This window comes from Oryx dammah, unplaced genomic scaffold, assembly GCF_014754425.2.
Source record: "Oryx dammah isolate SB20612 unplaced genomic scaffold, SCBI_Odam_1.1 HiC_scaffold_6, whole genome shotgun sequence".
Taxonomy (NCBI): Eukaryota; Metazoa; Chordata; class Mammalia; order Artiodactyla; family Bovidae; genus Oryx; species Oryx dammah.
The window spans coordinates 1739665-1752950 of record NW_024070190.1 but is presented as its reverse complement, the minus strand read 5'-3'; the positions used below and the strand labels follow the sequence as shown (position 1 = coordinate 1752950).

General features: G+C 49.5%; 1 protein-coding gene across 3 annotated transcripts; it reads left to right on the top strand.

Annotated features, from left to right (window-relative positions):
* Positions 1-4845: 4845 nt before the first annotated feature.
* LOC120865385 (FXYD domain-containing ion transport regulator 4-like) lies at positions 4846-9030 on the top strand. Of its 3 annotated transcripts, none has more exons than XM_040242652.1 (8): positions 4846-4909; positions 6574-6637; positions 7304-7336; positions 7450-7473; positions 8156-8230; positions 8335-8371; positions 8618-8655; positions 8841-9030. In XM_040242652.1, exons 2-8 carry the CDS (start codon positions 6598-6600, stop codon positions 8858-8860), a joined length of 267 nt encoding a protein of 88 aa, XP_040098586.1. In that variant the 5' UTR covers positions 4846-4909; positions 6574-6597; the 3' UTR covers positions 8861-9030. The 3 variants fall into 3 exon arrangements, with proteins under 3 accessions (XP_040098586.1, XP_040098587.1, XP_040098588.1); XM_040242653.1 differs by having other exon boundaries at positions 4848-4933; XM_040242654.1 differs by lacking the exons at positions 4846-4909; positions 6574-6637; positions 7304-7336; positions 7450-7473 and adding an exon at positions 7509-7709.
* Positions 9031-13286: the final 4256 nt, after the last annotated feature.

Genomic DNA, 13286 nt, shown 5'->3' with positions numbered 1-13286 from the left:
TCAAATGAAAACAGCCTTCACTGCCAGTCCAGCCAATGAAGTTAAATACATATCCAGATGCGAAAGAGACAGGAATAAGAACAGGGGGGCTCCTGAGGGAGACAGCACAGAAGGGGTCCAGGTGGGAGTTCAGTATTTCTGACAACTAGAAGCTTCAGAGATTTCCTTTATCCTTGTTCTCTCATGAATGAGGTCTTTTCTCTCCTCTACCAGATTCTTCAAAATAGATAATCTAAGCTTTCTACTGACGCCTGTGACATTCAGTCTATCTTCGAAGGCAGGAAAAAACACTTCCACTCTGTGCCAGGCATAATACTAGCCACTTCCCTTTTATCTCTGGCCAACCTTAGCTAATTCCTGTTTTAGTATCTTTCTTCAGAAAAGTTAATGACTTTGAGGATGCATCTATGTTCTCCACAGAGTAACTAGTAATGCTTTGGGAAGGGGAAAAGTATAGTTTGGGAGTATGAAGAGCTTTGGCAGTGATTGACATGAGCAGAAGAGAGAGTCCTGGTGTGAGTGCTGATTTTCAGGTAGCCACTCTTGGCAACAGACTTCCCTTGTTCTACACAAGGTCCTTTGTATCATTTGCAGCACTGAAGTCCTGAAGGGGAAGGGAGAGTTCAGAGCTGGATCTTGCTGCATTCTCTCTTGACTTTTGATACCTCTAGGCTCTCATCTGCATCCATCTGACTGAGGCTGGCTCTCCATCACGCACTCCTCTGAACCTTTCATCATCAGAGGGTTGATTTCCCTGTAGGTCTCAGTTCCTCTCACCAAACTCCCCATCTGGTAGATAAGAAATCAGGCCCAAATGGATGGTTCCAGAAATTCTGATAAGGAATGCATGCCCAAGAAGCTGGGCAAGTGGCCAGATCTCCTTGAAAATGACTTCCTGAAAACAGCCTTTACTGCCAGTCCAGCCCCTCAGGAATCACATCGTGAGAGAGCAATTGTTCATCCTAAATACTCCAAACAAATGAGACACCTTTTTTTTTTTTTTTGGTTTGGAGGTGTGTGACATTTTCCAAACTGGCGCCCAAACAAAAAAAAAAAAAAAAAAAAAAAGTGTCTCATTTGTTTGGACCTGGGCACAGGACTGGAAAAGGTCCGTTTTCTTTCCAGTCCCAAAGAAAGGCAATGCTAAAGAATGCTCAAACTACTGCACAGTTGCACTCATCTCACACGCTAGTAAAGTAATGCTCAAAATTCTCCAAGCTAGGCTTCAGCAATACGTGAACCGTGAATTTCTAGATGTTCAAGCTGGTTTTAGAAAAGGCAGCGGAACCAGAGATCAAATTGCCAACATCTGCTGGATCATGGAAAAAGCAAGAGAGTTCCAGAAAAACATCTATTTCTGCTTTATTGACTATGCCAAAGCCTTTGACTGTGTGGATCACAACAAACTGTGGAAAATTCTGAAAGAGATGGGAATACCAGACCACCTGACCTGCCTCTTGAGAAACCTGTATGCAGGTCAGGAAGCAACAGTTAGAACTGCACATGGAACAACAGACTGGTTCCAAATAGGAAAAGGAGTACGTCAAGGCTGTATATTGTCACCCTGCTTATTTAACTTCTATGCAGAATACATCATGAGAAATGCTGGGCTGGAAGAAGCACAAGCTGGAATCAAGATTGCTGGGAGAAATATCAATAACCTTAGATATGCAGATGACACCACCCTTATGGCAGAAAGTGAAGAAGAACTAAAAAGCCTCTTGATGAAAGTGAAAGAGGAGAGTGAAAAAGCTGGCTTAAAGCTCAACATTCAGAAAACAAAGATCATGGCATCCTGTCCCATCACTTCATAGGAAATAGATGGGGAAACATTGGAAACAGTGTCAGACTTTATTTTGGGGGGGCTCCAAAATCACTGCAGATGGTGATTGCAGCCATGAAATTAAAAGACGCTTACTCCTTGGAAGGAAAGTTATGACCAACCTAGATAGCATATTAAAAAGCAGAGACATTACTTTGACAACAAAGGTCCGTCTAGTCAAGGCTATGGTTTTTCCTGTGGTCATGTATGGATGTGAGAGCTGGACTATGAAGAAAGCTGAGCACCAAAGAATTGATGCTTTTGAACTGTGGTGTTGGAGAAGACTTGAGAGTCCCTTGAACTGCAAGGAGATCCAACCAGTCCATTCTAAAGGAGATCGGTCCTGGGTGTTCTTTGGAAGGAATGATGCTAAAGCTGAAACTGCAATACTTTGGCCACCTCATGTGAAGAGTTGATTCATTGGAAAAGACTCTGATGCTGGGAGGAACTGGGGGCAGGAGGAGAAGGGGACGACAGAGGATGAGATGGCTGGATGGCATCACTGACTCGATGGACGTGAGTCTGAGTGAACTCCGGGAGTTGGTGATGGAGAGGGCTGGGGTGCTGCAATTCATGGGGTAGCAAAGAGTCAGACATGACTGAGCGACTGAACTGAACTGAACTGGGAGATCTTAGTTCCCAGGATTGAACCTGGGCCCCTCGCATTGGGAGCTTGGAATCAGCCAGTGGACCACCAGGAAAGTGCCCCGAGACAATTCTTAATAATATTCAAAGCTTGTAAAGGTTTCTACGTGCACCTTCATGATCACTTATAAGCACTGAGTTTAATATATCTAAGAAGCTAAATTCATTAGCTTGGGAACTGATTTATGCTGCTTCCAGTGTGGTAAGCATTGTTGCCCGCCACTGAGTGTGTGGCCAGCCTTTGGGGCCTCTTGGACAGAAGCAACACTCAGTCTTAATGCATCTACACCGAACTCTGGCAAAAGGGGGAGATGAGGTGGTAACTCACTGTGTGCTCACAGAAGTTACACACAGGTAGCTGGGCTCCTTCTCCCTGGTTCTGTCCTGGGCTCAACCTGTCCTCTACCTTCAACCAGTGGCAATAACACCTGACACAGGTGAAGTTTTCCTTCTACCTGTTAAAGGTGATAATATCTCATGGTGATATGGATGGGAATGGAGGATCCCTCAAGTGGGCAGCAGCTTCAGGATGGAGTAAAAGTACTAGAACCTTCTGGAGAAGTGGATCTGAGGTCTTTTTCATACTTCCTGGAGATCTTTCCAAGCACTAGGGACTTAAACAGTCCTCTTCCTACAAATGCTTGCTTTCTTGCTGTTTATTTCTCACATGTGGAGTGGGAAAACTTGAGCTGAGTTTCCACTCTGCTACCATGGCATACAATGTGACCTTGAGCAAGACTTTTATCTTCTCTGGAGCACAGTTTCTCTCATGCTCCAGGGCTCACTGTGTGTATACAAAGGCCATTCCCAGTTACACAGATAGCTCCTGTGAACTGAGCAGCATAATCAGATGTCATCATCACAGCATATACTCAGAGTCAGCTCAGTCATAGTTCCCACTTCATGGATGAGCAAACAGGCTGGAAGAGGTAAGTTGTTCAAGTGCATATAGCAAGTAACTAACAGAGCCTGGGGTTGACTTCAAGGTATGCACTGTTAATGGTTTTTCTGAATCTTGAGTTTCACAGACTCTCCTTACGTGGGGCCTGGGAGGCATTCATTCCACAGATACAAATTGAGGACCAGCCATGGGTCAGCCCCTTGCCCCTGCAACACCTCCACCCCAAACCTCAGGTAAATCCTGTTGTTACTGCAGTTTAGAGAAGAGGGAACTGAGGCTTGGAATGAAGGTGCTGATTGAGATCACTCAGTAAGCTACTGGCAAGCTGGGGCCAGCTCTTTCTGGCCCCAGAGGCCCTGATACAAACTCTGTACAAACTGAATCAAGAATAGGAAGCACCATGGAAGGTTTTCGTGAGGAGGTGCCACGTTTGCACTAGGAAGGTCCCCTCTGAATCCTTCCCACCCCTGCCTTTCAGGGCTCTGTCCTGCCCTCTGACCCTTAACACCGTGATCCACTGATGGCTTCCTGTCCTCAGTGACTCAACAATTCAATCAAAGTCTATCAGTATCCATGACTGGGCATTGGGAGGGAATAGGGAGGCCACAGTCCTGTTTCAGTTGGTCACCAAGCATTGGAGAAGAGGGTGAAGGGAGAGGAATTAGGGAGGGGAGACAGGATAATGGACAGGCCTGGAGTCATCCAAGGTCAAGAGCATAGGTAGAAGGCATGTGGGGGGTGAGGGACAGGAAGAGAATTTGGCCAGGCATGGGGTCCACAGAGGGAGGTGGCCCACTCCTCATCTTGGGGCTGGTGGTCCTCCTCCTGCCCCCGACCTGGCCCCACCACCCTATCTTACACCCCTGCCCCCAGGCAGTAGGCAGGAACTGAGGACCTGGGGGGTGGTTCTGATTCCAGCTTCTGTCCCCCTCCACCCGCAGCTAAGTGGTTGTCAGGGCTGGTCAGAGGGTGGGCCATCTTAAGGGGCGCCCATCAGCCCCATTTCTTCGCCTCAGTGAAACCAGTCCAAGGAAAAGCAATGAGCCCACTGAGCAAATGGAACCTCAAGGCCAGACCCTGACTCTTCGTTGACACCACGTTTCTGGGACACTCCCCTACAGAAGTCCTGGAACCCCTACTTTTGGTATAAGTACCCAGAAACATCCTCGTTCCCTCCAGCACCTTTCTGGACCTCTCTTTTAGGGTCCAGGTGACCTAAAGAAGCAGAGAGCTCACCTTCTCCTCATGAGAAGTGTCTGGGGCCCAGCCCGATCCCCACCATTGCCTTAGACTCTGAGCGGGCCTGGGTCTCTCACTGCGCTGTCCGCCGGGTGTGGCAGTCTCCTTTAAGAGCACACTGGGGAGAGGGAGCTGCAGGAATCCTTCCAGATTCTTAAGGAATCTGACCAGTTCCTTCTGCCTGATAGTATTGTTGCCCTGGGCAGGCGGGGCCGCGGGCTTAAAAAACCGGAACCCACCTGGGCTGGACGCAGCCCTAGAAGCCTCCTCAGACCAGCTCTCTACACCCAGCCGGCTATCAGGTGAGCTCAGGAGAAGGCTCTCAGGTGAGCAGGTTTCTGCTAGGACTTCAGGACTCCTAGGCAGAAGGGTGGAGGTGGAGGGGTGGTCTGGAGTACCAGTCTGAGGAAGGGTATGGTACCTGCCTAGGTATTCCCAGTAACAGATGTGTTTGGGGTTTGGAGGACTGGAAGTTGCGTGCCCTTTGAGCACCATCATGCGGAGGGTGGACTGGGGGCTGGAGGAAACAGGAAGCAGTCTTTGGCTAAAGAATAATGGGGAGTTGCGCCCCTTGTGATCCAGGAGTTCGAGGGTGATAGAAGGGGTAGGGGGAAACAGAGGCCAATGGAGGGCCTGGTGTACAAATTGCTCAAAGCCAAAAGACCCCCATGTTCTGAAGGAGCAGATTAATAGTCCTGACTTCCTACTGCAAAAGGATCCATGTACTTGTGTACTTACTTACTGTAACATGTTTCAGTACTTATTATGTGCTTCGCACTATTCTTAGGCTCAACATAGAGTAACTCATTCAATTCAAACACAACTTTAGGAGGTTGTTCTTATAATTATCCTCATTTTTACAGGGCACTGAAGCACAGACAGGTTAAGTAACCTAGCTGAGTCACACAGCTATTAAGTGCTGAGAGAGGAATTCTCCGGCTAGCTGGGCCCAACACGTAATAACTGGGGTTGCAATTTGGAACACTGACCATCCCTATGCCTGCCTGAAGCTAATAATAGGCAGAAAGCTGGGAGCGTCTTATCTCAAGGACACAGCCACTCTAGGGACTAATAAATGAAGACAGAAATAGTTCCCACCCTAAGGAGAAAGAAGGGGCTATGTCCCAGCCACCAGGCACTTTTCTGCTAACAGCAGTCTGTACTCTGAGAGTGGAATTTGAGGCTATCTGGAGCATGGTCCTTGGCTGGGGCTGGGGTGGGAGGCAGTTGCCTGCACCCAGCATCTGCCCCCCAACTCTTCCACTTCCCCTGTCCCACTGCTCACTCAGAGGAGTTCTGGGCATGCCGTGTGTGTGCACACTCAGTTATGTCTCACTCTTTGCAACCACATGGGCTGTAGCCTGCCAGGTTCCTCTGTCCATGGGATTTCCCAGGCAAGAATACTGGAGTGGGTTGCCATTTCCTTCTCCAGATCTTCCCAACCAGGGGATCAAATCCGCATCTTCTGCATTGGCAGGAGGGCCCTTTACCACTGCACTCCCTGGGAAGTCCGGGCATGCCCTAGCTGGAGGCTGTCTTGGACTTCAGCCTGGTAGTGCCCCAGGCCCAGATCTTTGGAAACAATACCTCAAGTCCTTTGAGCTGGGGGTCAGGAAGGCAGGCACCAAAGCTTGAGTTAGAGCAGTAGCCCTCCTCCTGAAGGTGTGTCAGACATCTGATTACCAGATTTTAACAAAACCTCAGATGGGTTGGCCAGAAAGTTTGTTCGAGTTTTTCCATCAGATGATACAGAAAAACCTGAACAAATTCCTTGGGCAACCCAATATGTGCAGGCATCGCTCTAAGTATTAGAGGTATTACTATTATTAACTCTAGATAAGGACACAGAAAGTAGTAACTTTCTCATGTCCACCCCACAAGAAGCCTTGAGATTTGTGCCACTGGCCTCCGTGAGCGTGGAGCTGGTCGGGGCTGTTTGACCCCAGCCTGCTCTCTTCTCCTGCAGACCGGACCTGCGTGCCGCTGTGTCATGGACGGGGTGACCCGGGCCCTTCTCCTCCTGTTGGCCGGTGAGTCCTCCCAGAGGCGACCCTACTGCCACTCACTCACCTACCAAGGCTGTGAAAACCAGGAGAGCGTCTCATAAAGGGCGCCTGATGTTGAATAAATGGGTTTTCATTTAGACTGCTAACTTAAAGATAAACATAAAGGAAGTATTGAGGTTTGTTCGAGTTTTCCGTAGATCTTATAACCCAAACGAACTTTTTGGCCAACCTGATCACAGTAAGGTAGACTATTATCCTGAATCATGGAACTTTGGGAAACTGTAATCACCTGTTGGCAAGAAGAGACCAGTGTTCCCTACTTCTTTAGGAGGCAGACCATTAGCCAGGATCTGGGTAGGAAGCTTTTCAGGAGAGGGTAAAGATACCAACACACCATCCCATTTTGAGTATAAGAAAGAATAACAAGAAGTCTGAGAAATAGCAGGAAGGGCTGGGATGGGGGAGCGGGGCACAAAGGCCAGAAAATAGGAGACAAAACCCTAGGTCTGTTTGGGTTGGGGAAAGTATGAGGAGGGGAACCAGTGACCTCAGGGTCCCCCCCACCCTCCATTCTGGTGCCCCAAGCAAGGCTGGTTGATCTTTTGCCTCTGGGCTGGTGTCCTGCCTGCTGATTCATTTTGAGACCAGTATCATGAATTAACACACAGTCCCTCTGCTTCTCTCACTCAGGACTGCCTGTCTTGGAAGCCAATGACGTGATTGGTGAGTGAGACCCTAAACTGCTCTGCTGGTCCTGCCCCCGCGTTTTCTCTCTAAGACCCCACATCTTGCCTCCTGGTTCTGGTTGTTAATTTTTTTTTCTTCCTTTCCTGCAGATAAAGACAGTCCCTTCTACTATGGTAAGAGCTGATATCCCTTGCCCCTGACCCCTACTCTTGCCTATGCTAGACCCCTTTGCTAGAGTTGGTAAGGGGTAATGTGGAGCCCAGTGTAGACAGAGGGAGGCTTGAGGGAGTGGGCAAGGAGGGGCAGAATGAGGATGAGACTGGGAATTAAAGAATCAGCATGGTGGATCAAAAGAACGACAGGCCAGCAAGTAACGTGGTCTTTGGGAGAGTTTTCCTCCAGCAAGGAGGTAAGGGGCCTGCAGAGTGTTTAGGAAGACTACTGGGAAAGTGGCTGGAGGCAGCTGGCTGATTTCCTTTCTCCCATTCACTCTCTCTTCTTTTGCCTTCCCCAGGACCAGCTCCTTGCTGCCCTACAACCCCCGCAAGGAGGTGTCCTCTCCTTCTGCCTGCCACTGTCCCCCACACACCCTCATCTTCCCTGGGTCTCAGCTCAAATGCCACCTTTCAGCAAAGCCTTCCTTGATCATTCTTCAAAGCCTCTTCTTTTTCTGTGCATTTCTGCTTGATTTTTCTTCCTAGTACTTGTTCCCACCAGATATGACATGACGTATTTATGAGTTTGTCCTGCTTGTTGCCTGGAATATGTGTGTCTGTATAAGCAGGTGCGCATAACTATCTGTTGAATGAGTTGGGTGGAGCCAGGCTGATGCCAGCCCTCTTTCCATTCCTCTAGACTGGGAAGGCCTGCAGCTGGGCGGGATGATCTGTGCAGGCCTCATGTGCATCGCTGGAATCTTGTTCGCCCTGAGTGAGCAGTGGGACTAGCAGGGTCAGGTGGAGGTGGGGAGCGAGTGGGAGGAGGGGGGCCCAGGCTTTCCAGGCTCTTTGCACTACCTGTGTCTTCCTTCACAGGTGGCAAATGCAAATGCAAGAACAAGCAGAAGCACGGGTGAGACAGGCCCTACTGTGTGTCCTTTGAGCTGAGCAGAGCAATTTGGGCATAATGTCCTACAATTTGGGAAAGGAGGACAGAGTCCTGGCTGTCCCTGGGTTTGCAGTAGAATTTGTTATTCACAGATAATCATCCCTGAGAGGGCCTCTGTCAGAGAAACCTGTTTAAATTGGTACCAGGAATCTTGGTGGGGGAAAAGGACAGAAAGTTCGAGGATGCTAATCTGATATGTTCCTTTTGCAGCTCCTTACCTGAGAAAGCTGTTCCACTCCTCACTCCAGGTGAGACGGACTTCTTTGAGAGCCTTCCTGGCACTCAGGCAGTAGAGCCGTATAATTTGAGGATTAATACATGTTGTGCTGTGTGTAAGGCAGGACTGTCCTGAACCAGTCAGCCTTGGGGACGCCTGAGGCTGAGGATGTGTATATGGAGTTTGTGAGGACCTGACTCCGCATTATCTCCACAGGCTCTGCCAGTACCTGCTGAGCACAGGATTGGTTTCATGACCCTCCCTGCACTGGCTCCCATGCTGTCCCCTTCCCCTTGGGGGCCTTACCCACTCAGGATGGCTTTTGTCTCTGTTGGTGGGCCCTGAGGCTACCTCAAAAGGCTGTCCAGAGCTTATTTCTAAATTAAATTTATCTCCCCCTCTGATGGACTATGACCTTCTGTGGGTCTGGTTGGGGATGGGTAGGTTGGGACGAGACAATAAAATCTTGCTCAGGAAAGTCCAGGCCCCTCAGCTGGGGTGGGGTGGGGGATGTCCCATGGATGGCTGATGCATCTTGTGGCCTCATGTTTGTCTGAAGCCCATTCCCAGCACCACCACCCCAACTTTGAGGACCTCCTGATAATTGATAATTGATCTCCTGCCTCATCCATGCACCACACAAGACACCTCAACATTATATCAAAGAACATTACAATTTCCACACCTTGCCTGAAGACCTTAGAAGTCCCTGTGACCCAGATCCCCATGACTTCCTGTAACCTAGAATGATCCCCAGTGGTTTGCCCTCTGCTAAGACCCCAGCTTGCCCAGTGAGTGTTCACACAATCCAGGAAATGCAGTTCTTCCTTCACTGACAGCCCAGTAAAAACTACTGTAACCCTTAGAGCAACCCATGGACCCTTCCTCTTACTCCAGGTAATGTCCTGTGAGACCCTACTATGAGCAACATCCCAAGAAGCCCTGCAGTGTGCGTTTCAGAACCTAAACCATCCATGCCACTCTGGGTCTCAGTATGTCCAGAGCCCATCCCTGGAATACCTCACTGAGAGGCCCCAGCATGCATGGGATGGGTCTGTGGAAATGGCTCTTCCACCTTGGCAGCCCGCTCACCTGCAGCCTCACCCCTCTTGCCGACCTCCATACCCTAAGGTGGAAGGAGCTGAGGCCTACCCTGCCCAGCCCCTGCTCCTGGCAGAGACCCTGGGATGGAGACAGGTCAGGGCAGCAGCTGCCCTGTCCCTGCCAGGCAGTGGCTCACAACCTAGGTCTGAATCTGGCTGATGGGGCAGCCACCTGCCTTGATGTTGCTTCAAGCCACCTCTACTGGCAGCAAGGAGCATATGCTATTGTGTCTGAACTGGACTATAGCCCGCCAGGCTCCTCTGTCCACGGGATTTTCAGGCAAGAATCTCTGGAGTGGGTTACCATTTCCTCTTCCTGGGTATCTTGCCAACCCAGTGATCCAACCCAAGTCTCTTGTGGCTCTTGCTTTGGCAGGCACTGCACCACCTGGGAAGCCCTTCCTTTACTGGTGTCCTGCTCCAAACCTTCCATCCATTTCCAGGGTGTTGGTACCAGATCCTCTGGAAAGTCTACTGTGTCCAAGATCTGTGGGCTAGGGTTAGGAGGCCAGCACAAGAGATTCTAGAGGCTGAGGAGTCTGCCTTCTGGCCTTCAGCCCTCCCAGGTCCTGAGGTCTAAAAATGAGGATCATACATCTGTTTAGGGCCCTTGATCAGGATACATATGCAGGGTGAGGGGATGGTTCAAAGGCTGGCCCAGAGCTACAGCCATTACTCCAAGAACCTGAGTGGAACTCGGAATACCTGGTTGAAATTGGTGCCTTTCACTGTCCAAGGTGAGTAGGAGAGCCCTAGCAGGGTGCTATGGGCGTGGACGGCTACGCCACGTTCATCACCCACCCAGACAAGATCCTCTTAGGTGTTTAAGGTCCCAACATTAGGAGTCGGATAGATATCATGAAAAAAGTAAAATGAGTGTGCTGCAGCGGCGCGAGTGCCTGGGCAGCGATGGGTGATATGGTTAAGTCTTGAAGTGACATGACATCCGAGATGAATCCTCAAAGGTGAAAGTGGAGAGGGGCCAGTCGCGCAAACATCTTTCCTGGTAGAAGGAACTTTGGCCTTTTTGCTTTTTTGAGAACCAGAGGAAAGTCACCGTGACTGGGACATACGCGAGAACCCCCGCCAAATCCTGAGTAGGAATTATGAGACCTGCAGCAGCAGCCCAGGCAGCGAGACCAGGAAGGCAGGGCACAGGCGCGCCCAGGGGAGGGCGCAGCCCTGACGCAACACGCAGCATCATCTGCCCAAAGGCGGTTTCCGGCCCCGCCTTTCCGTCTTGGGGAGGGGGCCCCGCTCCGCCCCGCTCCCTGAACGCCGGAGGCTGCTGATGTGAATAACTGATTGGAGAGTAAAATTAGCTCCACCTTAAAAAAAAAAAAAAAAAAGCAAAGTCTGTAGCCTCACGTGGGGCTAGAGTTGTCAGAACGCCCTCTTCTGGGTGACCGGCAACCGTCCTCTGAGAAAATTAGGTCTCTACCACCGCAAAGGGTGAGGTGCTCTTCTGTCTGAAATTCAGTCATTATGAAGGAAAGCTCATCGCTGCCAGGGGAACCTGAGTCACTTTGGCAAGAGATTCAACCTCGATTGCCACTGGGGCGCCCAGCTCCGGAAGAGGCGTTTCTGGACGCCGTGTTCCACTTCCATCTTAACATTTTGATTCCCCAGCTCCGATTCGCGGTGGAGACCAGTTACACAGTTTTAATCGGCTTTCACCCCGCCAAACAGCCTAATTTCACCTAAACAAACTCCACAGTTTTTCTCACGCCCCATAATCCATTGAAAGGCACCATATCCCCATACACCCTTGCTGTGCAGCTCCCTCATGGGAGGTCAACCAGTGAACCTGGCTTTGACCAATTACAGGGTCCCACCTGGTGGTTTAGGTTGATTCTACCTGTCCAAGGCTGGGGCACAGGGCTCATGGAGAACATCTGGGAGCCTGGGTTGATAGTGGGTGGGAAAAGTCACTGCCTGCGATGGGAAGGTTGGGGGAGAGCCATGCAGGATAGAGTTGATGTTAGCCTGGTGTGGCTGGCGCCTGGTGCTGATGCCCAAAAGAAGCTAGCTCTCCTTTTTCCCTTCCAGTAGGAAGGAAGGAGTAGGACGTGGTAAAGGTCAGTCAGTCATAAGACGAGAGGAGTCTCTGCCCAGGTTTCACTGTGTGGAATTACTCGCTGTGCCTCACAGACCTCTCTCAAGCCCGTTCCCCCCACCCCCACCCACCTCGGGAACAGGGGTTGGGGATTGGGAGGAGGCTGGGTTTACGTCACCATTCCTGCCTTTTGTCATCTCCTAAATGAGGGCTGCCCAGGAAAGAACCAGAGAAAGCAAAGGGTAAGTTCCACTTAACTGAACACTTGGGTCATTATGGGCACTGTTAGAAACACTTCCTAAATTAAAAGACGCTTACTCCTTGGAAGAAAAGTTATGACCAACCTAGATAGCATATTGAAAAGCAAAGGCATTTCTTTGCCAACAAAGGTCCGTCTAGTCAAGGCTATGGATTTTCCTGTGGTCATGTATGGATGTGAGAGTTGTACTGTGAAGAAGGCTGAGCGCCAAAGAATTGATGCTTTTGAACTGTGGTGTTGGAGAAGACTCTTCAGAGTCCCTGGACTGCAAGGAGATCCAACCAGTCCGTTCTGAAGATCAGCCCTGGGATTTCCTTGGAAGGAATGATGCTAAAGCTGAAACTCCAGTACTTTGTCCACCTCATGCGAAGAGTTGACTTATTGGAAAAGACTTCTGATGCTGGGAGGGATTGGGGGCAGGAGAAGGGGACGACAGAGGATGAGATGGCTGGATGGCATCACTGACTTGATGGACGTGAGTCTGAGTGAACTCCAGGAGATGGTGATGGACAGGGAGGCCTGGTGTGCTGCGATTCATGGGGTCGCAAAGAGTCTTACACGACTGAGCGATTGAACTGAACTGAACAACCTATGTGATGGGGATTTCATATTTCGCCCTCTGTGCTCAAGAGGAGACCTAGGTTCTCACAGGTCATCTTACTCCTGAGCCGTTTCTGAAGGACTAGGTTACACTGCCTTTCTGGTATTCACTATCTGAAAGAGAATCCAGGTTCTGTACCTGCCGGGGGACTATATACATTATACACACACACACACACACTTTTTATTTAAACAACCTTATTTTCTGATTGCAAGCATTTTTTCATAATTATCCAGAAAACTGAATAGTACAGAGATATCTCAGAAAAGAAACCAATTTCTTACTCAGCACTCAGAAATAATAAAGGCTATGTTTTGATATATAATGACAGTATTCTATAATTATCTGGAGCTCCAGGTTGTTGCATGAGCCAGTAGGTCATTACTTTGAATTGCTGAGTAGTCCCAGGCAGTCCTCTTAAAATAAAGGAGGGCCTACCTAACTTAAAGAGAGTTAATACAGTTTATTCTAAGACTAGTCATTTGAAAACATTGATATTTCTGTTCCACAGAAGGTAGCAGTCTTTTATCCTCAATTTCTGTTAGTCGTTCAGTTGTGTCTGAAATCTGTGACTCCATGGACTGTAGCCCAATAGGCTCCTCTGCCCATGGAATTTTCCAGGTAAGAATACTGGAGCAAGTTG

What these genes read in the sequence shown, in the direction of transcription:
- LOC120865385 (XM_040242652.1), top strand. Translation starts at nt 6,598, where the DNA reads ATGGACGGGGTGACCCGGGCCCTTCTCCTCCTGTTGGCCG. An exon ending in CCTTCTCCTCCTGTTGGCCG is followed by an intron (nt 6,638 to 7,303) that starts GTGAGTCCTCCC and finishes TCTCTCACTCAG; the next exon opens with GACTGCCTGTCTTGGAAGCC. An exon ending in TGGAATCTTGTTCGCCCTGA is followed by an intron (nt 8,231 to 8,334) that starts GTGAGCAGTGGG and finishes CTTCCTTCACAG; the next exon opens with GTGGCAAATGCAAATGCAAG.